General features: G+C 26.9%; 2 protein-coding genes across 5 annotated transcripts in view; both read left to right on the plus strand.

The window, feature by feature from the left end:
* The window catches only part of LOC101234272 (cytoplasmic dynein 2 intermediate chain 1), a 104,595-nt gene extending 81,493 nt beyond the window's left edge, over positions 1-23,102 (plus strand). For 3 of the 4 annotated variants that reach the window (XM_065809836.1, XM_065809838.1, XM_065809837.1), the window contains 9 exons: positions 308-371; positions 3,942-4,026; positions 7,402-7,468; positions 7,545-7,603; positions 7,692-7,737; positions 7,816-7,936; positions 13,501-13,563; positions 13,788-13,860; positions 22,875-23,102. In XM_065809836.1, the coding sequence (XP_065665908.1) occupies positions 308-371; positions 3,942-4,026; positions 7,402-7,468; positions 7,545-7,603; positions 7,692-7,737; positions 7,816-7,936; positions 13,501-13,563; positions 13,788-13,860; positions 22,875-22,997 (701 nt within the window). In that variant the 3' untranslated portion in view covers positions 22,998-23,102. Of the gene's footprint in view, positions 1-307; positions 372-3,941; positions 4,027-7,401; positions 7,469-7,544; positions 7,604-7,691; positions 7,766-7,815; positions 7,937-13,500; positions 13,564-13,787; positions 13,862-22,874 lie in introns of those variants that run through there. The other variant, XR_010641740.1, reaches the window with a different exon arrangement.
* A 1,920-nt stretch (positions 23,103-25,022) lies between these two features.
* Positions 25,023-25,727, plus strand: LOC100209495 (cilia- and flagella-associated protein 300). Its single transcript, XM_065809282.1, has one exon. It carries the CDS (start codon positions 25,023-25,025, stop codon positions 25,725-25,727), a length of 705 nt encoding a protein of 234 aa, XP_065665354.1.
* Positions 25,728-27,886: the final 2,159 nt, after the last annotated feature.

Here is a 27,886-nt window from a genome sequence, read left to right on the forward strand (position 1 = left end):
TGGCTTCTCTTATATTTTCTTTTTACAATTATATACTATATTTTATACAGTTTTTAACATATTATAAGAAGGGTATAATTTTTAGTTTGTTTTTAACTGTTTTTTTTTAACTGTTCGTATTCAACTGTTTTATCTCATTGTCAACCTATTGAAAAAGTGGTGTAAAAAATCTTGAAGTAAATTAGTTTTAACTGAAAAACTTCTATAAGTTTTGGAAATAACTTGATATGAAATAACTATGGTTTGTATATTTTATTTGATTAATTGATATGGTATGGATATAATTGAATTAATAACAATTTTTCAGGACTATCGCCTAAAGGAAAAGTAAAACTTGTAAAAACCACTGTAATAAACTCACATAAAACAAGGTTTTACTTCTTTCTTCTTTTTTTTTTTCAATAATGTTGTTTTATATATATATTTATACAGTGCTAGAAGTGGAGAAAAAAATGTAATAGGTATTTGGTAAATTGAAAATACTATCCTTCATAATCATTGTTACGTATAGAGGTTTATAAAAAGGTGGTGAGATGGTTTAAACTTTATAAAAAAAGGTGACAGGATAGCATCCCATCGTATCCTGCCCCACTTCAAGCACTATATATATATATATACATATATATATATATTATATATATATACATATATATATATATATATTTCTATTTTTACACTTTATAAAAAGGTGACACGATAGCATCCCGTCGTATCCTGCCCCACTTTAAGCTGTATATATATATATATATATATATATATATATATATATATATATATATATATATATATATAATATATATATATATATAAATATATATATATATATATATATATATATATATATATATGTATATATATATTATATATATATATATTATATATATATATATATCTATCATTATATATATACGTGTATATATATATATATATATATATATATATATATATATATATATATATATATATATATATATATATATATATTATCAACTCATACAACAAAAATATTTTATATGGTAATGTAAATTTACCAAAAAATCCTGAAAGAGCATTAAAAAATCTCTTTGTCCACTGAACAACAATTGCTTGTCTAACAACATTGTTTACCAAGCCACCGTAAGCTCAAATAAACCTCAATACAACGATAAAGTATACATTGGGATAAGCGAAACCTCTTTTAAGCTACGTTATACAAATCATCTAAAATCCTTTAACATAAAAAAAGTACGAAAGCGACACTGAGTTGTCTAATGAAGTATGGGATTTAAAAGAAATTTTACTTCTTCAATCAAATGGAATATTATTAAATGCTTTAAATCATACAATCCAGGCACAAAAATAAATTTCTTCTTTCATTATTTGATAGCAGAGATTAGTTTTCCATTACGTCTTCTTGTACTATAACTTCAGAACTCATTCTATGGTAGTTTGTAATTTTTAAAAGGTTTTTTATATTTTTGATTTTGTACTTCATGGCTGATGATTGCCAATAGGCATGAAACTTCAAGTTCCATTAAAAGTTGTTTTTTCTAAATTTAAGTAAAAAACACTCTGTTTTTGAAAAAATATATATTTCTTAAATATTGAGCACTCAACAACGATCAAGAGTTTAGTATTTTTAATACTAACTCAAACAACAGCAATTATGTATATATATATATATATATATATATATATATATATATATATATATATATATATATATATATATATATATATATATATATATATATAAATATATATTTATATATATATATATATATATATATATATATATATATATATATATATATATATATTTATATATATATATATATTTATTGATAAATGTTGTATACTGCTGGAAATACAACTCTTGTCTGTTTAAGAGTGATCAATATCTTTTTGAAAAAAATAGATCAAATAATATTAAAATATTTTAAATGAAAAAATACAACTTTATAATGGAACTTGAAGTTTCATGCCATTCGACAATCATCAATAATAAGGAATAATATGGCTGATGATTGCCAAATGGCGTGAAACTTCAAGTTCCATTATAAAGTTGTGTTTTTTCATTTAAAATATTTTAATATATATATATATATATATATATATATATATATATATATATATATATATATATATATATATATATATATATATATATATATATATATATATAGATTTACACATATATATATTTGTGTTGTACCGATTAATCGGCATCTGCCTAATTGGCCACTTTTTGCACAATCGGTATCAGCATCAGTCTTATTTTCCGATTTGCGTGTTTTAATTTTCCGATCTTATTTTCCGATGGTGTTTTAATATTTTCATCCTGCATTGTGATGATAATAAATAAACTAAACTTTATGCATTACTTAGAATTTTTTTTGATAAATTTTTTATTTGACTTTGTTTACAGGCAATATTATGTATTCTTAAGATATGTTTATAAGCTTTAATTTAACAGCTGAAAGTACTTATACTTTTACTACCATTGTGCTGTTTTTAGAATTATTTTATTTTGTGTTGTTCTATTGTTATACTTAAAAGTAACCTATTTAAGCATTTTTATCTATATGTGTTCAAGTATAGCCTACTATATTTCTATATTTTTATTTGTTTAAAACCAAACTAACACTTATTGATATACATGATCAAACTCTGCCTCAATCATTGTTATTTTTATACAAAAATGAAATATGATCTATACCTCTGTTTAAAAGAACTACTAAAAAAATTAAATCAAATATTATTTACTAATTTTATATTTACGTTTTTTTGTAATCATTTAATGTAATTTTTTAATGTTTTGACATTTTTATGTAATATTTGTAACTATTTTTGTAATTATATTTTATGTCTGATGATGATCTGCGTTAAAACATGCCAATGTATTACAATGAAAAATTTAGTACACAGCTGTTATTTATGTTTTATACTATAACTTTATACTATAAATATATATACACAGGCCTATATATACTATAAATATATATACAGGCCTATATATACTATAAATATATATACACAATATATATATATATACTATAAGCTTTATACTATAAATATATATACACAGACCTGGGAATTAGGAAAAAAGGTCGGCAATAATTTGCCGACCTCAATCTGGAGTAAGTTGGCATCAGGTTGGCAAAAAAAATGTAAAAAATGATTTGACCATAAAACATAGGAACAAGGTCAGTGACTTTATACCGACCTCAAACACTTCTAGGTTGGCAGTTAGGTTGGCTAACTTATATATAATTTATATTTATACATAAATATAAATGATATATAAATGAAATGGTCTTAAGTGTTGAATATTTATGTATTTTATTGATATGCATTATATAAAATAATTGACATTTTTAAAAGACATTTTTCAAGTAGTACATTTTAACAAAAGTGATACATTGAAAAAAAATTTTTATCACTTGTGTATCATTTATATCAATTGACAAATCTATCAAAGTTAAAAATAAAGTAAAAAAAAAAAAATTTCAATTATTTCAAATGTTTATATTTAAATTGAATATTTTTATTTAATTTGAGGTTTGATATAATAATTATTACCTTTATTTGAGATTTGATTTGATTCAAGAGTAAAGTAATCTTTCAATGGGTGGAGTATGTCGGATAGAGGGATATACTTGAGTGTATTTGGGATAGAGGGGTTCAATTGGTGGAGTATGTGGGATAGAGGGGTTTTATTTTATTGTTTTCACTTATTTTGTATATTAATTTTTATTCATAATTTAAATGTTTGGTTTTTTAATATATCAGTTTCTATTAAAGTTTTTTAATATGTCAGTTTCTATAACTCATCTTATACTAAACTATAATTTCTTGAAAAAAAGATTTTTCAAGAAATTATAAATAAAAAGATATTATTGTATATTATTGTAAAAATTGATAATAAATATAATGAAGTTTGTTTAACATTATTTATTTAGCTCTTCTTTTGAAAATCTATTTTTTGTGACATCTATGGAGGTAGACCCATCAAATCCGAATCATATTTATACTGGAACAGAACAAGTAAAAAAAATTTTCAGTATTAAAAAGTTGTTTATTTCATGTGCTTTTATCAGAAACAAATTCAGGATCTGTTAGTTAAGCAGGTACAGATCCAGGATCCATATCTCAATTTTTTATTAAAAAATCGGAATCCAAGTATTGATCCTAATTTTTTTTTTTTAATCTTAGATTAAAAAAAATAATTAGGATCAACTTGGTCTAGGTCTACAACTCATTTAACTCAATTGATCGCAATCAGTTGATTTAAATAGATCCACATTAGTGCAGTCAATTGGTGACAAATTTATATGTTTTTGTGCTATTTGGGGTAAAAGCATGAAACTTGGCCTATATGTTGATTATATTGTAATAATCATTTCAAGACTCAGACCCACTTCCAAAATAGCTCCACCTGTCTCAATGGTAACAGAATCATGTCCGAAGCAAAAAAAAATCTTAAAAAACGGTCATTTGTGCATCAATCGAAAGCTTATTAAAAACACAGCAAAATATAAAAACACAATATGTTAAAAATAAATTGGTAACAAGAGGGAGGGCTTTAAAAGGCTATAAGTAAGGAGGTTAAAGCGTAATATTTTTGTACCAAATCATATTTTTTAATTATAATTAAATGTTCTTATGATACAAATTGTTTAACCTTAATAAAAATTAAAATATAATTTATAAATAATACTAAAATATTTAATTTTAATATTTAATAAATAGTTAAAAACACCATGTTATAGATCAAAAATTATCCCCTAAAATTTTAAATAAACTTTAAAAACCCGTTATATTTAAAACATTGGGTAAATTATGAATTTAATGCTCACATTCACCACCACATTCGCAAAGTGCAGTACATGGAAGTATTGCTTTTACACATATAAAAAGACCTCTACAGCCTTTCTCTGTTTTGCAGCCACATCGTATAAGTTCACTGTACATTTTGAAAGCTTCTGAAATTGTCGTCCATACAATTTTATAAATATTGTCTTCCATAATCAAACCCCAGTCACATGGATTAAGTAATGATGGATTTTTACTCAATGATTGTGCCCAGCAATTCAAAGCCTGGTAAACAGCTCTTTCTGTTTTGGACCAAGACATTTTACAAGATTGTGCAGTAAAACTTGGTTTTTGCCAGTACCAAACCACATCCATAATTCTTCTAAATGTAGCTCATAAAAAAGTCCTAAAACTAAAATTAGAAAACTATGATCATGTGGTTTTAATAAAATCATTTTCTTGACATGAAATGTTTTCTGACTTAAAGATAATCTAAAGTATAAATAATAAGTTTTACCAATGACAACAACATCAGTACTACAGTTCTGATCATGGTCTTTTTGAGCCACAATTTATAGCAGTATCATATGTGTGAAGAAATATATGAGTGTCTGCTTCTTCATGTTTGCAAGGCTCAAGATTGAATTTGTTGATATTTTGGTTTGATATCCTTATAGGTCACAACAATCAATCTATCTTTTTGAAGACAAGATACTTGGACTGAAAGCAACTTAATTCGTTTTTGTTCTGATCGATGCAAAGAAATGACTGCCAATTACTTGGAATCTTTGATTCAGGCAAGACAGGACAACAAATACCTTGTCCTCTTTTGACTCTTGCTGATTCTTTAAGGCTGTTCTTTTTGTAAAATATTATCATATCTTGCATAATGAATTTCTGGAACACCTTGGTCGAATAATCTTTGAAAGTTTCACAAAGTTACACTTGGGTGATAAAATATTTACAACTACAGCTCTATCAATAATCAAACATTCAACTATGGGTTTATCTTTAAGTGCACTGTACAAATCATTGAAACAAGTTAAAAGATCATTTACATATCGAGCTAACTCAGGTCCACAAATCATCCAGCAGAGTAGTTCTTGGGAAACATCCGTCAATTCGATTGCACCTTAATAAAGTTTGAAAATTTTTATTTTTAATACATGGGTGTTTCACTTATAAATAAGAAAAAAATTATTACCAAAACAGCTTCAATCAGTTTCATATTTTCACAAAAGCTTTTTAAATGGATATTTTATTGTTACTGTAATAATAAAAAAAAAACCTCCTTCTCCTTTGATGCCTTTGTTATTTTGCTCTTGAGCATGGTCTAACCCAATTGAAGAAAACTTTTCCTTTGTTTTGTGTACAACAAATATGCCATTCTGAAATAGTCTTGCAATTTCCGGATTTGTCTCTTCTAGTTGAATCATATCTGCTAAATGTACGGATAACCAGCACAAGTAATATGTATGATCCAGTGTAAAAAACCAAGGCAGCAGTTGTCGAATGCACTGCCTATACAAATCAAAAACTCCAGTCTATATTGATCCACAAAAGCTAATATAATCAGCTCAAATCTGAGTGTTATTGACCAAAATTTAAATTGGGGATAAACCTGTTCACAATCCAATCATCAAAAGGTTTTTCACATCTTTCATTTCGAATCATGTAGTCTTGATAAGCTCGTTTCATCAAAATATGAAGAACAGTAGCAGTTACCTATTATGAAATTATTTTTTTTACTTTGAGTGTTTATAACTCAAAATTTTCTGAACAATGATGTTTAGTAATTGTTTGTATATCACTAAATCAAACTCATCCTTACTAAATAAAAAAACAGACTTTAAAATTTATCTGATTCACACTTCTTGTTTTTGATACATGAGATACATTAAGGTATGGTTCAGCTTTCCCTGCTGACGAAATCTCTGCTTCAACTAAAGCAGAGCACCACCCAAAATTTGTCAACCAATCTCCAATTGTTTTAAGTGCTGTCATTTCAATATAAAGTGGCCCTATCATAATGACAAAAGCTTTTTCTAAGTAGTATTCTTTCCAACTCCACTGTTTATTCAATTTTTTACTAATTTCAAGGGAAAAGTACTATGGGCTTGATTGTCTTATCAAAGTGTATTTTTTTATAAGGAAAAGTAAAAAAATAAACTTATTTTATATTTTAAATAAATAAAAATCTTTCAAAATTTTTGTACATTGTCATTTAAAAAAAAAATAATTGTAATTTATTTTGGCACCCAATACTTTATATTTTATGAACCCCTTGGATTTATAGCATTCTAAAGCCCTCTAGCTTGTTATCAGTTACTTTTTTCCATATATTGTTTTTATATGTTTTGCTTCATTTTTATTGAGCTTTCAATTGGTGTATAAATTATTAAATTTTGAAAAAATAAAAATTTGTTGCTTTAAAAAAGTGCTAGTTTCCATTTTGAAACTGGGTCTGAGTCTTAAAACGAATGTTTTAACCTTATCAACATGTCCACCAAGTTTCATGCTTTTAACCTAAATAGCACAAAGTTTGCACCAATTGACTGCACTACATCTATACATTTAAGTCAATGTAATATTTCATATTTATTAAAGGGAGAAGTTCTCCATCTGAGCAGATTTGGTAAAAGACCTACTCCAAAGCAATTTGTACATAAAGAGGGTAAAAAAAATTTATTAGGAAGATTTTGTAAAAATAGTTTTGATTAATTTTACATTTATTTTATTTACATTCTTAGATTCAGCAGTGCGTGTAAATGCAATTAATATTTCACCATGGAGAATTCCTTATATTTTGGTATGATAAAACTTTAATAATTTATTTATTTATTAAGTTTCATGGCTAATAAATTAACTTTAACTTTCTACTTGTTTTCTTGTGGTAGGTATGCTATAAAAATGGATCAGTTCGACTCTACAACAGCAAATATGGTAGTTGAAATTAGTAGTAACATGAGTAGTAAGCTGTTAAATGATTATAACAACATTCTTTTGATATATCAATTTTAGAAAAGTCTATTTTGAGTTGGAGTTCATTTAACAACGGTATTGAAATTATTGATGTTCAATGGTCACGGAGTAAACCTAGCATCTTTTTTGCTATGGATGCAAATTCTTTTTTATTTATCTGGTAATTTTAAAACAAATGATTTAATATCTGGTATTTAAAAATAATTTAAAAAAGTAAAGAAAAATAGTTAAAGTCTTGTAACTTTAACTTAAAAAATAAAAATTATTATTCATGATATCTTTTGTATATGTATATATTCATGATATCTTTTGTATATATTGTTAGATAATTTTTATTTTTTGTACCATAGACCTGAAATAAAATACATACTATTGAAAATAAATTATATATATATGCTTTTGTAAATTATTTGTTTGTGCTTTATATTTATTTTTATGTAATTTACTACATATTATATATGTGTGTGTGTGTGTGTCTATATATATATATATATATATATATATATATATATATATATATATATATATATATATATATATATATATATATTATATATATATATATATATATATATATATATATGTATATATATAAATATATATATATATATATATATATATATATATATATATATATAAATGATGAGCATTTTCCTAATAATAACAAAGCCTTTGTCATCAAGTAACTTAAATAAAAACTTTCAACTCTTACATTTAATCTACGTAATAAAAAATGATTTGTTAATCTCATTGTAAACCAAACAGAGATTACAACTAATTTTTATTGATAAACTTGATATTTAATTATTACAAAATATATTGTACTAAGTATACCATTTAATTGTTACCGATATTAAAATTAACAAACCATTACTTTTTAACTGCATTAAAAAGTAATGGTTTTCCCTTAATTTCCAATATTGAAAAAAAGAACTTTAAAAGAGTAAAAAAAAAAAAAATGGCTACAAAATAAAAATAATAAGATCAAGTTTGTTACATTTTAAAAAATTGTATTTTAAAGACATTTTTTATTGCAAAATTATTTAAGAAAAATAAATTGAATTTGTTCATTTTATTTTTTATTTAAAAATATAGCTTCTTTGCTTATTAATATTCTTCCAAAGATTATTTTTAATATTTAAGAAAATCTAAAAGTTTTATTTTTAAAGTTATGCACACCAGCCCAACAATGACTACATCAATAAACAAAGCACACTAGCACAACAATAAACAATGCACACTAGCCCAACAATGACCATAACAATGAATATCTGATCCCATAAATAGAGAAAACTTCTTGACAAAAAGAAACTTGTCATATCTTTTATTAAAATTTCAAAAAAGAGGATTGAGTTTCAAAAATATTTCACTAAGAAAAGTTGCAAAAAAGTGAGATTGTAGCCATCAAACCATTCAGAAAATATTTTGGAATATAAATAAGCCAATTTTATGCTATAAGCATACTAAATGACTGAACGGAATGAACTTACATACAGTAACTAGTGTTACATACAGTAACTACAGTAACTACATACTAGTGTTACATACAGTAACTACAGTAACTTACATACAGTAACTAGTGGTAACAAAACTACAAAAAGGTGGATACTAGACATTATAAAAATTCCTATTTTATTGTTGATGGTAAGACTTTACCATTCTCTCCCAACAGGGCTGAAAACAACCAATATTTAAGTTAGATTTGACAGAAAGCATAATAGAGAGTTGAAGTGCAAAAATGAGGTTGACAGAATTTAAAAAAATAATATGAGTTAAAAAACATAATGAAATGAGAGAACTGCATCGATGTTTAAGAAAAAAACTATAAGAAAAAAAAAAGTTTTTTGACCATGAAAGAATAGTTAGAGTAAAAGGATTTTGCTTAATAACAAGCAAAATTGAGTTTTGGTTGGTGGAACAATCAATGATTGTTTTTTTGATAATTTCGTTGGTTGATGGAACAATCAATAATTATTTATTTGTAGAATTAAACAAAATATAACTCTATGATGATGCAATAAAGCCTCATGCTTGACAGCTATAGAAGGTCCAAGAACATTTACAATTCATTATAGGATCTTGTCTAAAAATGAGAGGGCTTCAAGGAAAGATCCAGCACAAATGCACACATCCTTGTATGGAGTGCAACAATATTCCATACTAGGATTAACTGGTCTGCACAAAAAAAGAAAGGTAACATCAGCAAATGTTAACTTCGCATACAGTTTCCATAAGACACCTGCAGTGAAGATTTTTTTTTTTTTTTGTTATTCACCTCCTCAAGGCCAAGAAGACCACTACAGATGAGGAGGCTACTTTATAGTGGTTATAACCCTCTCTCAACTCTATAACTCCGAAACACGAACCTCAACGAACAAGGCCGCTGCGCGAAGAAACAAGTTGAGTGCGGTACTACCAGAGGCGTGGTGGGGATCGAACTCCGAACCTCTCGCTTATGAAGCAAGCGCTTTACCACAACACCACTATCGCAAAAGATCATAGAATACATAAAGCATAGGTCTTGGTAAGAATGTTGCCATTTATTGATGTATATTAACAATATTAGATTATTAGCATGAAACAACTGAGTATTGTTTGGGTTAAAATTCACCAGCCACTGCAAGCACTAAGTGATCACAGAAGAGAGATTTAAGATCTGCTGCTTGTTCCGAGTGATAAAAAAGTGATAAATCAGCAAATCTTTTTTAGTGGTAAGATTATCAGGATGATTATTGATATAGATAAAGAGATTAGGAGCAGAAAATCAGCTAGATAAAGGGATGTGGAGCAGAACATCAGCTAGATAAAGGGATAATGAGCGGAACATTAGCTAGATAAAGGGATGATGAGCAGAATATCAGTTAGTATGAAACCCTGAGTTACACCAACAGTTTATGAAAATAAACTTGTCAAGGACAACTTTGTTAATGTGGTTAAAAAGTAATGGTTCATTAATCTTAAATTTTTCCAAGATACACATTATATGAAGCAAGCTATTGGAGAAGACCAACATACCAGGATTTATTGAAAGTCTTTGTTATGTTAAGAGTTCTTGTCTTACCTGTAATATGCTATAAATCTTTCTGTTATAATAGTTAATAATTCAGCAGTAGAATGAGAGAATCGAAATCCGTATTAAGTAAACAAACTCTAAATGAAATATTAAACATTTTAAGACTATTAATAATAGTAAGAACACTGAGGGGGCTGTTTGAGGCGTCAGAGGAATTATCAAAGTATTTAAAATTGGATTCATAAATGCTATTTTCCAGCAGGTAGGAAAACAAGAGTTAAGTATTTTCCAGCAGATAGGAAAACAAGAGTTAAGTATTTGTTAAGAGAGTATTAAGGAGAGTTTTTTGTTAAATATTTTGTAAATATTTTGTAAACACTTTTGTAAACAAGCTGTAGAAGAGTTTATGTAAGAAATAACTTTAGCAATGGAAACCAGAGTGATTTGGGTTTCAACCAATGGATATTTTTCTCTGGATTGCCAGGAGTTATCATTAGATTTAAAATTAGAGGAATTATTGTTTGAAAATAGTCTTAGGAGTGGTAATAAGATCAGACCTTTGTTGGAGAGATGGAATGTTAGACGTACCTTTGTTAATGAGTTTATTGAGAATTTTCAAAAAAGTCTCTACAAAAAAAATTGCAATAGAAATTCCAGTAAGCTTAGAAGTCATGTAATAAGGTAAAATTTTAGTGAGATCCTAGCATGATACAAACCACCTGAGCATAATCTAAGGTCAGAGACATTAAACAAAACTTTTAGTAATGGTAAGTGAGATGGTTTGTAGGGTAAGTGAGTCATAATGATCTGAATAAGAGAAAGATAAAATCTTAAGATTTAATAGCAACAAGGTTAGTGGTACTAGATCCAAGCTATTCAATGTGATTAACATCTAAGTCACCAATAATAACAACCAATAATGGCTGATGGATAAAGAGAACAAATAAGATTAAAACAAGTGCAGTCTTGAAGAACATTTAAAAACAAAAAGAGAATAACATTGGAAAACAAAAGGTGACATTGAAAAATAGGTGGCATTGAGTAAAAGGTGACATTAAACATGTAAAGTTATTAGTTAGCTTAGTGACTTAAAACTTTTTCTACAAAGGAAAAGTTTTTATAACTAATATAAACATTTTATTTGTTAATAATATGCAATATATATATTTTTTAATTGTCTTTAGTAACGAGCTGTAGTTTTTAGTTTCTGAAATTTTAAAATTAATATAAGTATTCATAGATATTATTAGAATATTTTGAAGATATAAAGATAAAAACACATTTGTTTTAGTTTTTAATGAAACAAAATTCAATTAAATATTTTTAAGTATTTTTATTGTAAAATGATAAAGACACATTGTCTTAGTATTATTACAACATTTTATATGTATGCTATGCAAAGTATAATTACAGCATTTTATATATAGATGCTATGCAAAGTATAATTACAGCATTTTATATATATATGCTATGCAAATTATTATTACAACATTTTATATGCTATGAAAAGCTTCGGAGGTTGTTACACGCTAGATGAACATTTTTACTTAATCAATTTTTTTAAGTTTATCTATATGTGCTACTTGCTAACTGTACTTCTTGCTATTGTATATTTATATACCTGCTATTTTGTACTCTCTACTAAAGCTATCCTCAATGTATTAATTTTAAAGTAAATTTTTCTGTCAATGAAGCAAAGGATTTCATGTTTAGTCTTGAAACATTCAGTTGAACTTCCTACTTTATTGGATCCAATGTTGTGTGGTTTTAATTAAATCATACGCAAACTTTTGTCATTGATGTTTCATCATTAAGATTATTAGACACTACTAACAGTATTGTAGCAAATCATTACTAATGGTATAACAATTTTGTAAATTAATTTTTTTAGTGTTTCAAATAAACCTAAAGAAGCTAATTGATTAACTCTTAAGTTATAAAACAAACTCTAAATTTGTGTATGTTCATAAATATTAGGGTTGTAAAAGTCAACAACAGTTAAATTTAATGTGTACGATAGCAGCACTAATTCAGACTCAGATTCCGAAAGCAAAAAAAATTTACGCAGAGTTCCTTTTAACACTCAGAATAACTCAAAGTCACTTTTAATTCTTAAGACTAAATCAACACATCAGGTTCATGAAGAAGAAATGTGTGTTAATGGCACAGCTAAAAGTAGTACACAAAAAACTGGGAATAACATTGACTCTAGGTAAAGTGATGCATTGAGCATACATAAAAAAAGTTCATATTTTCTTTTATGATGTTTGGATTTAAACTGTGCATTGTCTTCTATAGTTGTTGTCAATGTATATAAGTTGAGGGTATAAGTTCAGTTTTAAAGTAAATTTTTTGTTTATGAAAAAAGGAATTAATTTTAGTAATGAAACTTTTACCATGGCTCCATCTTACTTCTGCGACAGTTAAACTGATAAATGATTAAAATTTTGTTTACTATTTTTTGTTTATTTGTTTAGTATTTTTTCTTAGCCAAAAAACTTATTAAAATTTAAATATAAAAGTGTGCCGGCCCTACACCCGCATGTTTCACTGTATTGGAGTGCAGGCTAAGTTGGAATCTTACATAGTCTGCACTCTAGGTCACCTATAAAAAGATATGAATTTAACAAATGCAAGATAAAGTTATTCTAATGAAGATTTTGGAATAATTCTTAAACAAAAAAATTGACAAAACATTTTTTTTTCTTTAGGGATTTGTTAGTGGATGATTCTTTTCCTATCCAACAGCATCAGCTAAAAAGAAAAGACAAAAGGTCTTATATTAGGGATATTATTTTCTTTTCTATTTTTATTTTTTATTTTCAATATATTTTAATTTAGTTTAATTAATTTTTAATATTTTTTAAATATATTTTTCTCTTGAAGATTGTTAATTTTTTTTTTTTTTCTGTTACATTTTTTTTCATAATATTTTTTTTATTAAAAATATTGATTGTAAAATTAGAAAATGAATAACATTTAAATACCTAATTTCTAGAGCCATTGGATTTAAATTTGCCAATAATTACTCAGCAATAGGTATTGGTACACCAGGTCGTGCTCCAGAAATGGTATATATGCTTTGTGGTTTTTTTTACTAAGTTTTTAGTTTTATATGCTGAGTTTTTGCATTATAATAATAATAGCAATATATTTTGGTTGTAACAATAACTATTTAATTGTGATACTTGTAAGCTACAATAAACAGAAAGGCACCAATTGCAACAGTACTTAGTGAAGTTGTAAATTTGTGTGACATAATATTTGCCACCTGTTTATTATTTTAATGATTATACATAATATAATGATTATTTATATTAGGCATTTTAAGTAGAAATATTGGAATTTTAATGCCTAAAATGGGAAAAACTAAAGATATACTGAAATAGGAAAAATTAGAGATCTATGTAAAAAAACTAGAGATGTACTAAAAGAAAACTAGAGATGTACTAAAAGAAAAACTAAAGATATACTAAAAGAAAAAATTTCAAAAAAATCTGCTTTATTAAAGCATTCGCTTACAAAAAAAAATTACTTTTTATTACAATTTTATTAAGAAAATACCCCTACAAAGTGAAAAAGTGAAAAAATGTAGAAAACATATCACTAGGCTGAGGGGTTAACAATAATTTATATCAATTGGGTTGAAATTAAAGGAAAAGTACCAAACACTTACTAAATTCAGCAAATAGTTGGCATGTAGGTTTGTTGTGTAATAGTTTCTCACAAAACGACAAGGTTTTTATAGGAAAAACTGGGATTAAAATGCTCCAGACCCACAAAAAAACTTAAACTCACTCTAGAAATAAAATCAAAACATTTAAATTGACATGGACACATGTCAGCTAAAGATTGATAAAATGTAAGTAAATACTTATTTAATTATTTATTGGCACAATGAAACTGATTAAAACATTAATATGGGCTTTTATATTATTTTTTAAATTTTATTTCAGGTGTGTTTCTCAGATAAAGCTGTACTGAGTTTTTCAATGGTTTTGCTGCCTTTCATCAGTACAACCATTCTTCATGTTCTTCTAGTACAGAGGAAAACTTGAAATTTTAAATATCAGCTAAAAGCAACAGAATGGCTAAAATTACAAATGTTACATAGCAAACCAAAACTCTAATTTTAATGAAGTAACTCATTGTGTATCATTTAATCTCCCTTCTTATAATTATGAATATTTGGTTTCTGATTATGCTAATTATTCATATTGTTAAAACTTTAAGTAATTTAGAAGTTCAGTTTTTAACTCAATTTCACAATTATTACACTCGAAAAGTAATAGTTGATGGTCTTAATCTTATTCAAGTGTTAAAGTTTTTGGTTTGAAGTTTTGTTGATTAACATCTGATTAATATATGATTAAAATCTTATGAAGTAAATGACCATGATAATGCAAAACATGGTCATGCATTATCTAAATAATATCTAATAACAATAAAGTTCATCATATATGAAGTATGTCGAATAACATATGAAATATGTTGAACAACATACATGAAATATGTTGAACAACATACAGTATCGGACAAAACATGGTGGACAAACTCAAATTTAGAACAAAAGTTGGTCAAAAACTTAAAAAATAGTAAAACAATTGAACATATTATTTTTTATTTAGTTTATTATGTTGTTAACAAAACTTAAAAATTTTGAATCAGACTAAAAATCACTAAAAAAGTTTTAAAACACATTTTCCCTAACAAACTACATTTTTCTATGGACAAAACAAGGTTTACATTCAAAAAATCGACTGAAAATTCAAAAAAGTTCAAAAATTAACTTATTATTTTTCAAAAAACTTTAAAAATTAACTTAATATTTGGTAGGACCTCCTTTACTTTTAATTACTGCTTTCATTCTTTGAGGCATAGACTCAATTAATGAGTCAACAATCCTCATATCAATCTCTCGCCAGGCCTTCTCGATTTTTTCAAATAATTCCTCACTGGTCTTTTGCACGCTCAATCTTATTGTCAATTATTTCCCACAAATTTTCTATGGGATTCAAGTCAGGGCTTTGTGCAGGCCACTCCGTTATGGTGATATTCTTGTCCTTGAACCATTGTTTTACAATTTTTGACGTATGTTTGGGATCATTGTCCTGTTGAAAAATCCATTTTAGGGGCATCTCCCATTCAGCATGTGATAACATAACATCTTCCATTATATCTTTGTAAACAAAGTGGTCCATAATTCCATTAATTTTGTGAATAGGACCAGTTCCTAGTGCTGAGAAGCATCCCCAAACCATAGGAGACGTTCCATGCTTAACACTCTTCTTGCTATATTTAGTATTAAATCTGGTGTTCTTTGGTCTCCAGACTCGCTTCTTTGGTCTCCGTCGCACAGTGATTCAAAACAACAAAAAAATGGTAACAAAATCCCTCACAACTTTTCTCTAAATTAAGTGCCCTTTTTTAAATAATATTAAATTGCAATAATTTTTTATTTCAAAAGTATAAATAAATTTTTAATAAAACTTTTATTTTGTATTTTATAGTAAAAAGAAGTGAAAAAATTTGTTATTATTTTCAAAAAAATCTGAAAAATGTGAGATTTTTATTTAACTAAAAAAGAGTAGTTTTATTTTAAATAAAAGTGTATATTTATTTTGAAGATAATCTCTTGGCTCTATAAATTTCAAATTTACTAAAAAGAAAAAAAAAGTCTGATTTTTTTGTTTAAGTTTAAAGACTTTTTGATAAAAAAGGCAGCAAGTAATTGTATTTTTTTGGTTTATATATCAGCTAAAAAAATGTTCCACTGAGTTCCAAAAATATATTTTTTTTAGTTAATTAACATTTCTACTTTTAAAATATCAAGGGATTACTGCGGTCTCCTGCGGTATTGAAAGTTATAAAAGAAATACAAATGTTGTTAAACACTTAAAAACCTTGTTTTCTGCCATTTTTGAAAGTATTTTGTTATAATCTAAACAAATGAAAATGGCGGGAAATTTAAATTTAAATTTTTTACTTGTATTACTTGCTCTAATATAGTTTTTAAATCATAAATATTAAATATAGTTTTAAAAAACGTGCTTTTGTCCTTATATACTATTTAAAAGATTGTTAAAATATTTATTGACGATTTTAAAAAACGATTTATTATTCGATAAGTACAACATGTTTGAAAAAGCTTAACTGAACAACTTTATTATTTCCTGTAATATAAAGATAACTTAGTAATATAGTGTTTTTACAGGATGTAACAATGTGACAATTGTTAAAGCCATAACAAAATAAAATTTTAAACAGTGTAAAGTAAAAGAATGTATAATGTAATTTAAAATGTTTCTGATATATTAGTTTTATTATATTGATGGTTCTTAAAAACAATAGCAATGAAAAGATTAGATCTTATCCCAAATATACATGAATTAGGAGTGGATAAATTAAGATTATGGAAGGATTTACTTAATAAAATAAAAAATACTGAAGAAATTCGCAAAGAAAACTTAAATAAAGTAAAGGTTGCTTTAGTTATATTTATTTCAAAGGTGAAGAAAAAACTAAAACAATGTGGACGAAAATATGATACATTTATACAAAAAGAAAATCGTTGGCTTCAAAAAATTCTTATGAACAATAAAAATAGCCATTTTGGCTCTGGAAGGCCCCATAAACAATGGAGTGTTCTTGGAGAGCGAAGCAAAAGAAAAAAAGAAAAGAACTAGCCACTGAACATCATGAAGCTCTATTTTTAGCTTCTGCAAAAAGTGCAAATGCTGCTGGAGAAAAAAAAAAAGCCTCCATTATAAAAAACAATATTTCTAATGTTATAGAGATAGAAAAAGTTGATGAAACTTTGGATAAAACCTTTCCCATTAATATGAGTGTAGAGGAAGCGCTTGCGTTAAAAATGAACACTGATCTCAGCATTAAACAATACCAAATGATCAAAAACTCAGCTCTTGTACACAATGTGCATATTTATCCTACCTTGCACGATATTTTCGAGGAAAAATTGAAATGCTATCCTGAGAATATACACTTTTCTGAAATTTCTGCAAAGTGTACTCTTCAAAGCATGTTAGACCACACTGTGAGTAGAATAACTGAAATGATTGATATGCCTAATTGTGGTCAAGGTAACAAAATATTTGGAGTTTTATATGGAAAGATTGGTTTTGATGGAGCATCAAGCCAAAGTATTTATAAACAGAAATACGAGACAAGCAACACAAGTATAGAACTTAAAAGTGAAGAAAATCTTTTTAGTACAGCTTTTGTGCCTCTATTGCTCAAAGTAGAAGATGTAGAAGTTTGGATAAATGGAAATCCTTCAAGTTGTCACTTTTGTAGACCTCTTCATCTACAATATAAAAAAGAGAGTCCAATTTTATCAAGAGAAAAAGAATCAGATCTAAAAAATCAAATAAATACCTTAAAGACGTTTCGCAAAGTTTTTGATATTCCAGGAAGAAAGGTGACCTTTAATATCAACTATAGAATTGATCTTACAATGTTTGATAATAAAGTAGTTAACGCACTTACAGAGACAAAATCCACTCAATCCTGCAATGTGTGCAATGCTAAACCCAACGAAATGAACAATATTGATTTATTAAAAGCAAAAACTGAGAATGAGTCTATGTATCAACATCCTTTAAAAACCTTTTTTTTTAATATCAAGTAGAGTAATATATCAAGATAATGTGTTTGTCTTGAAAACTCCAAAACTTTAGGAAAAAATTTTTTGTACGCGTATTAATGCGTGCATACGCGCATTATACGCGTTGAAGCTGCGCGTAAAAAAAATTTTTATCAACAAATTTGAAATCTTTGACCCAAAAATTATTATTTTGGTATATAACATTTATTTACAATTTATGTCAAATTTTATTTAATTTTTGCCGTTTTTTGATCATCCTGAGTCACTGTGCGTCGCCTCCAAAAAGGTTATATTTTGATTCATCACTAAAAAGTATGTTTTTCCACTGGTCTACAGTCCAATTTTGGTGTGCTTTGGCAAACGCAAGTCTTAGCTTTCTATTTTTAAAAGAAGTTAGTAGTTTCTTGGCAGGCATTCAAGAAAACAATTTTACTTCGTTAGCTCTTCGTCGCACAGTGCGATTAGAGATTTATAGTTTAAGTTTTTCGGTTAATTTTGTGGATGACAAAAATGAATCTTTTTAAAGCTCTTTAACAATAACTTGATCTAGTCTTTGCGATGTTTTTTTTTTTACATTCGCCCGGATGGTTTGTTTTATAGCAGTCACGAGATCCAAATGATTTGACAGTTTTGCTTACAGTCGCTTTAGCTATATTATATTTTCTACAAATTTCAGCTTGACGTTTTCCGCTTTTAAAATCTTTAATAATAATATTTTCACGTAAAACACTTCCTAATTTGTCGTAAGCCATTTTAAGTTACAATTTACGCCATATATCACAAGTTAAATCTATTTTTAGTTTAATTGAAAAAATAATTGGCCAGACGTTCCAAAATCTATTTTATTATTTTATAGTGATGTTATGATAAAAGTGAAAACAAAAAAATACGGTAAATTGAATAAAGACAATGAAATCTTATAAAAAATGCTTCGTTTTGATTTGTCCACGTTGTTTTGTCCAAGGAAAAATGTAGTTTGTTGAGAAAAATGTGTTATAAATTTTTTTTGTGATTTTTAGTATGATTCAAACGTTTTAAATTTTGTTAAGAACATAATAAACTATTTAAAAGTTAATATGTACAATTATTTTACTAGTTCTTTTTAGTTTTTGATCAACTTTTGTTCTAAATTTGAGTTTGTCCACCATGTTTTGTCCGATACTGTATATTAAATATGTTGAACAACATATGCAGAGTTCTTTGGTCAGCTTGCGAACCCAATTGTATTTTAATTATTATTTTAAATAATAATTAAAATACAATTGGGTTTGCAACGGAAAATTTTATCGGAAAAAGTGGTTTTAAGCCAAAAAAATAGACCGAAAATCAAATTGAGAAATGTTAACATGGTTTCAAAGTCTGTTAATTAACATTGGTGGCCATCAAAATAAAGATATTAAGAAAATTTAATATAAGCCTCAGCGCAACAACAACTTTCAATTGCCTCAATGATTGTTTTCATTAAAAAACTGCGCAAGAAATCTTTTTCTTATTTTATTATCAATTATTATATAAAATAATAATTTTTGTTTGTTTTCAATAATGAAAACAAACAAAAAAGAGCTGAATATTTTAGAAACATCAATGAGCATATCACAAATGGTCAGCAGATATTTTGATGAAACAAATTTTAACCTTTTTTTGTTGAAGAATTCAAGGTCAAGGTGGATATGTTTTACCAGTGAGTTACACCCAGAAATCGTTTAGAGGATTTAGTCGTCATAGCAGATAATGCTCCTTGACTTGTTCATTTGGAAAGAGTGTTTGAAAATTTACCAGCTTAGTTGTTACGTTTGCAACCTTACAGTTCAATGTTAAACCTGGTGGAAACATTCTGTTCTAAATAAAATTAAAAATAACGGTAAATATGTAAATCGCGTTCCAGTATTAGGTGCTGGGATTGTGGAACATCGAATGCAATATTTAGAAAGTATTGTTACCGCTACAAAAAAATATAATAATGAGAGGTAATTGTGCACGTGCTGTGCACAGGGTTTATATGGTCAGGGAAAGTCAGAGGCAAAAGTGTCTTTTTTAACTGGGTCAGGGAAAGTTAGGGAATTCACTTAGTGGTCAGGGAAAACAATTGGTTGTTTTCTTAGTCAGGGAACAATAAAATATTTCAAATTCAAAATTTTTTTTATACTAAAATATTTAACTTAGTAATTTTAAATATAAATTATTTTATGGACTGTTTAATACTTTTTATTTTTGAATTTTTTTTTTATAAAGTTTAATAATTTACTAACTAATGTTCGTCAAAGTTTTTTGTCAACCATTTTAAAATCAGTATTTTAAATGATAAGTTCTAAATTATTACCTCTTACTTCCTATTTTACCCCCTATTTTTAATATTTATCTCAATTTATAAGTTATATTATGAATCTTTTGCAGTCTTCTATCTTAGAAAATATAAAACAGATGATTCAATGTTGCCTTTTCTGGGCAAGAATCTGGAGATACTGCATCCCTTATGCAGTTGGTTGTTAAAACTGATATTCTCCTTAAATTCGGCTCTGTTGTTGACTTGCTAGAGCTTAATCTTACTGATGAAAGTATTTATCTTAAGATAAATTATATGTATTTTGGATTTTAAACTGAAGAAGAACTAGGGTATTTATTACGTAAATATAAAGTAAAATCTGTAGATTTTTTTATCTTTACGTACAAAATTTAAATAGAAAGCTTCAATTATGGTAATTGTTATATTAGAGAAAGTGACTCAAAAAAGTTTATTACATCATGGCGTGGTAAGAAATGCAAACGTATTTGATTCAAGTTTAATATCCTTTATACAACCGGTCAAATTCTGAAGCAAGATGAAACACCTCTAAACTCATCTACTATTGTTTATATAATTTTTTGCGACTCTAGCAGAGAGAGTTTTTCCACATTCAGTTCTGTTGGGAGTGTTATCTCAAGATTTAGAAAAGACAGCGAGATCACTAGATTAGATAAATTATTTGTTCATAAATCTTCTACCAATATACCAAAGGAGTTGAAATCTTTTCTAACATAGGTTCTAGTTACAAGTCATGGTCAACCATGTGTAGAGAGACGATTTAATGTTAATAAGATAGTATCCAAAGTTTATTTAAAAAAAAGATAGATAATATCAAGAAAGATGATAATAGACTATCATCAACAATAGAACTAACAGTTAAGTTTATAAAGTCTTATAAGATATCAGCTAGACCTTGAACAAGAGAGAAAGCAAAATAAACGCAATTATCAGTTAAAAATTGTAACCAGAGAAATCAGTGATGTAGTAAAGAGAAAATTTTCTTATTAGATTCCTGCAATAATTTAGAATTGAGTTTGGTGAAGATGATATTGGAATAATAATTAAAGGAAATGGTTTTCAAAGGAAGATTTAATAATAGAAAGAAAATAATGTGAAATTTCTTTTTTTTAAATTTCTTTATTCTAGCTATTCTTCTTCTTTACAAAAACATTTTTTTTTACTTAATCTTTATAAAATAGCAAAAAGATACTTGATAATAACAACTCTTGCTTGTGAAACTTTGAGAAAACTCATAAAAAAGAGTATTTTTTCAAATAGTTTAATATGATCGAATCGTGTAAATAAATAAAAGCCTTTAATTAAAGAACATATGATCAGTATATATACTCTTTTATTACATATGTGAGTGTCAATGCTTCTCTACGTGAGTATTTTATTTTCTATATGCGAGTGTCAATGTAACTCAATTTTTTTCTGGAAACAATTTATAATTATTACTATATATAGTTAATGAGTTAGGGTAAAAGAGTAGTTTTTTTTTAATGAGTCATGGGAAACAAGTGGGTTTTTAGGAAAAAAAAGTCAGGGAAATTACTTATGTTTTTGAGTTAATTCAGGGAAATCTTTTATTGAGAACCTGTATAAACCCTGTGTGCAACCGCACATTACGCAACAATTTTAAAAATGGAAGACGTTCAAGTTGCTGTTAAATTTAACATGGCGGTGATTTTTAATGACATTGTTTAAATTTAATTTAAATCTCACATTTTTTGTAAATAAATTATTTATGTTTTATTTATTATTTATCTGAATTCTCAATCAAATTTCTCTCATTGACATCCGTTTAGATTTTTTACCACCATATTGCCAAAATCTATTTCATGACTTTTTTATCTTATTGGAATTCATTCTTATTTATTGAAAACTTACACATTTAGCCAGCTTGCTCCAGCATTTGACCAGAGGCGGATCTAGCCTTAAATTACAAAATGAATTACATCTTACTTTTCTTAATTACAACTCTCATGTTCTCAATTACATCTTAAAGTATGTAATATTTGTATAAATGTTTAAAATTTGTCAAGATGGCTGATGTAAAATTTTTACATGAATATTTTTTGTATACTATAAATCAATTTTATCAACTGTTCATAGAATAAAGGTTAGTTGTTTTACTATCATCAATAATTCATAGTATAAATAACTGTTATTTTTAGGCAGTTGTGTATGGTGATGGATCAATTGAAGTTCATCGCTTATCAAGACAAATTTCAAATATGTCAGCCGAAGATTTCGATAAAACAGAAGAATACTTAGCGCAATTTACAGCAGGCCTATAAATAAATTTTTACTCATAAATTTAAAATATTTTTTATCATAGGTGTAATATATTGTTATGAATTCATAGATGTAATATATATGCTACAATAAATTTGTGTGTAGAATTTATTATTTTTATTGCGTATGGAAATTTCATACTATTAGTTTTAGATTTTTTTTATTATTTTGTTTATTACTAAAATTTTAATCAGTAAATAATTTGGATGCGTTATAAAAATAACTTATTGCGCGTAATCTCGCGTGTATATTAGTTTTAGTTCTTTTTTTTTTTTTTTTTACTTATTGTTATAATTTCTTGTTTTTCAGGATTATATGTTTAATATACGCAAAACTTGTTGTTGTTGTTGAGAACTTGTTGATAAATGCTTCAGAGAACTAATAGTTTATTTCCATTTTAAAGATCAAATTCTTGAGAGAATTAAAATGATAAATGCTTCAGAGACTAGACTTAAATGATAAATTCTTGAGAGAATTGGTTAAAAGTTTCCACTTCAAAGATGTATAACATCAAACGTGTCTATCTTCTATTAAAAAACCATTGAATTTTTTGAACCGAGCACTAAAAGAAACTGGTTACCATTGAAATAAGAAAGTCACAGAGAAGTTTTTCAAGTATTTATATGAAATCTATTGAGAAAAAAATTGAAACGATATAAAAAAACAAAATATCTTTAAAAAACTCATAAAATGCGAGAATGCTATGTGTTTGGAATAAATAAAATTTGTTCTTGATTGATATCACTAACAAGTCATTGAACTCAGTAGTAAAGATAATAAATTATATGTTGTTGTTTTATATAACTTTCGCATACAAAATAAACAATTTTCCAATTAGCAGCTCATTTGCGTCAGAAGATAGTCATTTGGATTTAAATAAGTGTAAATCATTTTAAGTTATCGAGAAAGAATGCTTACATCCGAATAAGTTTAGCATTATGTTATATAAATATTTTTAAAAGTTTATATTAAAAAGACAGTATTAAAAATATAGCGATAAATATGGCAAAAATATAGCGAGTAACTCAAGCCAAACATATGGCGATAAACAAGGGGGAAAAAACAAATATAAAATAGTACGTGAAAAATTTTTTTGCATGCAGTTTTAATGGTGTAGTAGTAAAAAAAAATTGCAAATTGATTTAAATGCAAATCAGATTTTACAATACCACAACATTTTGTGTGTATATAAATATTACCCACAAGTCCTGGTTTCAAACATTGAAATAGTTAATCTAATATTATGCAAATCTTGAATATATAAATATTTATATATATGCATACGTAAGTGTAAATACTACTTTTGTTTTAAAGAATGCTTAATAGATAAACTAGGGTTATATAGTGTATTTGTTACTGTTCCCTCAGTACCAGGAAATAACTAATTGCTAATATTTATAATAGAACATTGCTACTCAAATTTTTATGTTACCACAATCATCAGGCAAGCAGTAAAACTTTTATTTTTTAACAGTATGTTTTGTAGAAGATATGGTTAATATTTGTGTTTTAAATCGTTTAGGGTCGGAAATTGTTTAGTGGTTAAACTTAATGTTGTTATAATTTTTTATTAGTTTTTTTTCTGTTAATAATTATTAAATAGTTTGATATTTTAATGGTTTTATATTGAAATTAACTTTGTTGAAAAAATGTTTAAAACTTTTTTTACAACATTTTATTTAACTTGCTTTCTTGTCGGTTTGTTTATATATATATATATATATATATATATATATATATATATATATATATATATATATATATATATATATATATACATATATATATATATATATATATATATATATATATATATATATATATATATATATATATATATATATGTAAAAAGAGGCAAAGCCATGGGTGTATGTTAATGTTTATAATATATACTTAGATATTTTTTGTTTCATTTGTATTCACATTCTTGTTTGTATATACATTCTTGTTTACATATATTTAAATGTGTGTTTGTCTGTATGCATATATAAAACAATTAACTTTGTATTTTGTATAAATAGAACAATATGGTTAAAGATAATCTCTATGTTTTGTCAATCAGACGTTTAGGATCATTTGAAGCTCAAAGCAGCAAAGAATTATTTACAAAATGGGGTCTTATTTCTATGGCTTATCACGTTTTTGATTACTCAGAGTTTATAGATCTTTCAAATCCCAAAGAATTTGTGCAACATTTTTTTAAATTTCTCAACAGTAACACGTTGTTGAATAATGTTGATCTTTTTAAATTAAAAGATATTAGTGTTGTTAAGCTGAGAGCTACTGCTATGAGTATCTCTTTTTTTGATCGCTTGGAAACTTCAGGTCTTGTGCATAAAAGTGGGTACATCACAAAGTGTTATGATGAAATGATTAATGATATACTAATATCAGATGAATTACGTAAAATGATTTTATCGAAAGAATCAGGCTACGGAAATCTTTTCTGCAACGATGAACGTTTAGAATTTATTTTCCATATTTTTAAGTGCCTTGTTATCGGAGGAAACTGCTGTCAGTTTGAAGACAGCGTGAAGTCATATATAGATTTAACAAAAGTTATTTACAAGGACCTAATGAGCGTTCGAAAAAATCTGTCTACTCAAAGTATATCAATAAAATCTATTATTTTTATGATCGTTTGGCCGACAATGAAAGAAAATGACTTTTGTTACATTATTTTAGATGAAGAGAAAAGGCAACTTATTTTGTGGTACTTTTTAAACAATTGAATTTTATGTAATTATTATATATCATTTTTTTTAAATTACTTTTGAGTAAGCAGAGCACATTCAACGGTTCATTGCCTAAAAGACTTCTTATTTGTGTTGCAAAATGCCCATCCGCAGAAAAAGCACGTTCAAAATCTACGATTCATTGTCATCTCTGGCCCAAACCCTAACCCTGTCCCAAATCATGTGCGTTTAATCGCGCCAATCCCTATTTGTCAATCGATGTATGTACATTTATTTGCGCCAATCCCTATTTGTCAGTCGATTTATGCGCATTCAAAAAGCAAAATCTTAAATTAATTTGTAAAAAATTAATTAAAAATGTATAAAATATATTCATAAAAACATTTAATTATTATTTAATTTTGACGACAATAAAAACCAGGTCGCGTAATTAAAAAAAGATTTTCTAAACGATTGATTACAAAATATAAACTTTGATGTAAAAAGTTTTTTAAAAAATGGCGAATATTAGTGTAATCTTTTAAAGTTCAATAGCGAATTAGAGCACTTTCTGTTGATTTTCAGACCTCTGTTTTTATACGGTTCTTAATCAGCATAAAGTTCTCTATCATAATCAGCACAAAAAAAAAAGGGGGGGGGTCCAGTCCAGATCTAATAAATAAAAGTTTTAAAAATCTAATAAATAAAAAAAAGATCTAAAAAATAAATAAAAAAGGAGGGGGGGTCCAGTCCAGATCTAATAAAATAAGTTTAAAATATTAAACTTATTTTATTAGATCTGGACTGAAATTCCTACCCACTCTCTACTTTTATTCCCTCCCCCATGTATTAAGAATGTGTATTAATAGCTAAAGTGCGAGTAACATACAAAGTTAATAATCTTCCTCAATGCCAATTATGAAAAGCAATGTGAGGCCAAATCTTTGTTCTCTAAAAATCGTGCTTTATTCATCAAGTTCATGTTCTGCGACCTTTTATTCTAATAGATCAATTCACTCATCTTCATGCATTAATCCTGTTACACAAAATAAACCTCCATTTATTGCTCTCAAAATATTTTGAAAACTTTTTTTTAAGCTATAAATACTATAAGATCGTTGTTTTGTAGTCATTTGGTTGAGTTTCAACAATTGCTGGTGAAAACTCGACAGTGCTCTTGAAGATTTAGTGTGTTTTTAAAAGTTGCACTTTTATTTACAATGGCGAAAGGATACTCGTCACGTACAAAGCGATGCAAAGCTGTTACATTAGGTGGAGAAGGTTATTCGTACATGGAAATCACCAAAAAGTTGGGAAATGGAGTAAAAAAATCTGGAGTGAGGAAGGTGTGCGAAAGGTTTAAGGCAACTAATACCTTCAAAAATATACCAAAAAATGGAAAAATTAAGAAGACAACTGCCAAAGATGACAGAATGATAATGAGGCTTGCACTTAAGAACCGAAGAGCAACTTCAGCTGCAATTAAAAATGATTTAGAGGCCACCGGAGTTTCGGTTAGTTCAAGAACAATTCGCCGAAGGCATTTGGAAATGGTTTAAAAGCAAGAAGACCCAGAAAAAAACTATATCTAAACAAAAAATAACAAAAGAATTGTTTGATTTGAGCAAAAGAACACAAGGAGTGGACAAAGGAAGATATGACAAAAGTTATTTGGAGTGATGAAAGCAAGATTTCCATTTTTGGAAGTGATAAAATCAATTATGTGAGAAGAAGGCCCGGTGAAGATCTTTTACCTGAGTGCACATTGGTTACAATTAAGCATCCCATAAGTGCAATGGTGTGGGGATGCATGACCAGAGATGCTGTGAGTCGTATCCACATTGTTGATGGTATTAGAGAAAGAAAACATATTAGAAACCAAATTACTCCCATCGATTGTTGATTTGTTTGAGGGCAAAACAGAAACCTGTGTGTTCCAACAGGACAGTGCTACATGCCACACCGCAAAAACTGTCAAAAATTGGTTTAAAGCCAAAATGATAAACGTTTTAAAGTGGCCTGGAAACAGTCCGGACCTGAATCCGATAGAAAACCTGTGGTCTCGACTGAAAAAATTTGTTAGGAACGAAAAACCTGGGAACAAGCGACAATTAATAGAGGCCATAATCAAGTCCTGGTTTCACGTGATCGGCACTAAAGATTTGGGCAATTTAGTAGACTCAATGCCTCGTAGGATTGCTGCAGTAATAAAAAAT

This window comes from Hydra vulgaris, chromosome 11 (assembly GCF_038396675.1).
Source record: "Hydra vulgaris chromosome 11, alternate assembly HydraT2T_AEP".
NCBI lineage: Eukaryota > Metazoa > Cnidaria > Hydrozoa > Anthoathecata > Hydridae > Hydra > Hydra vulgaris.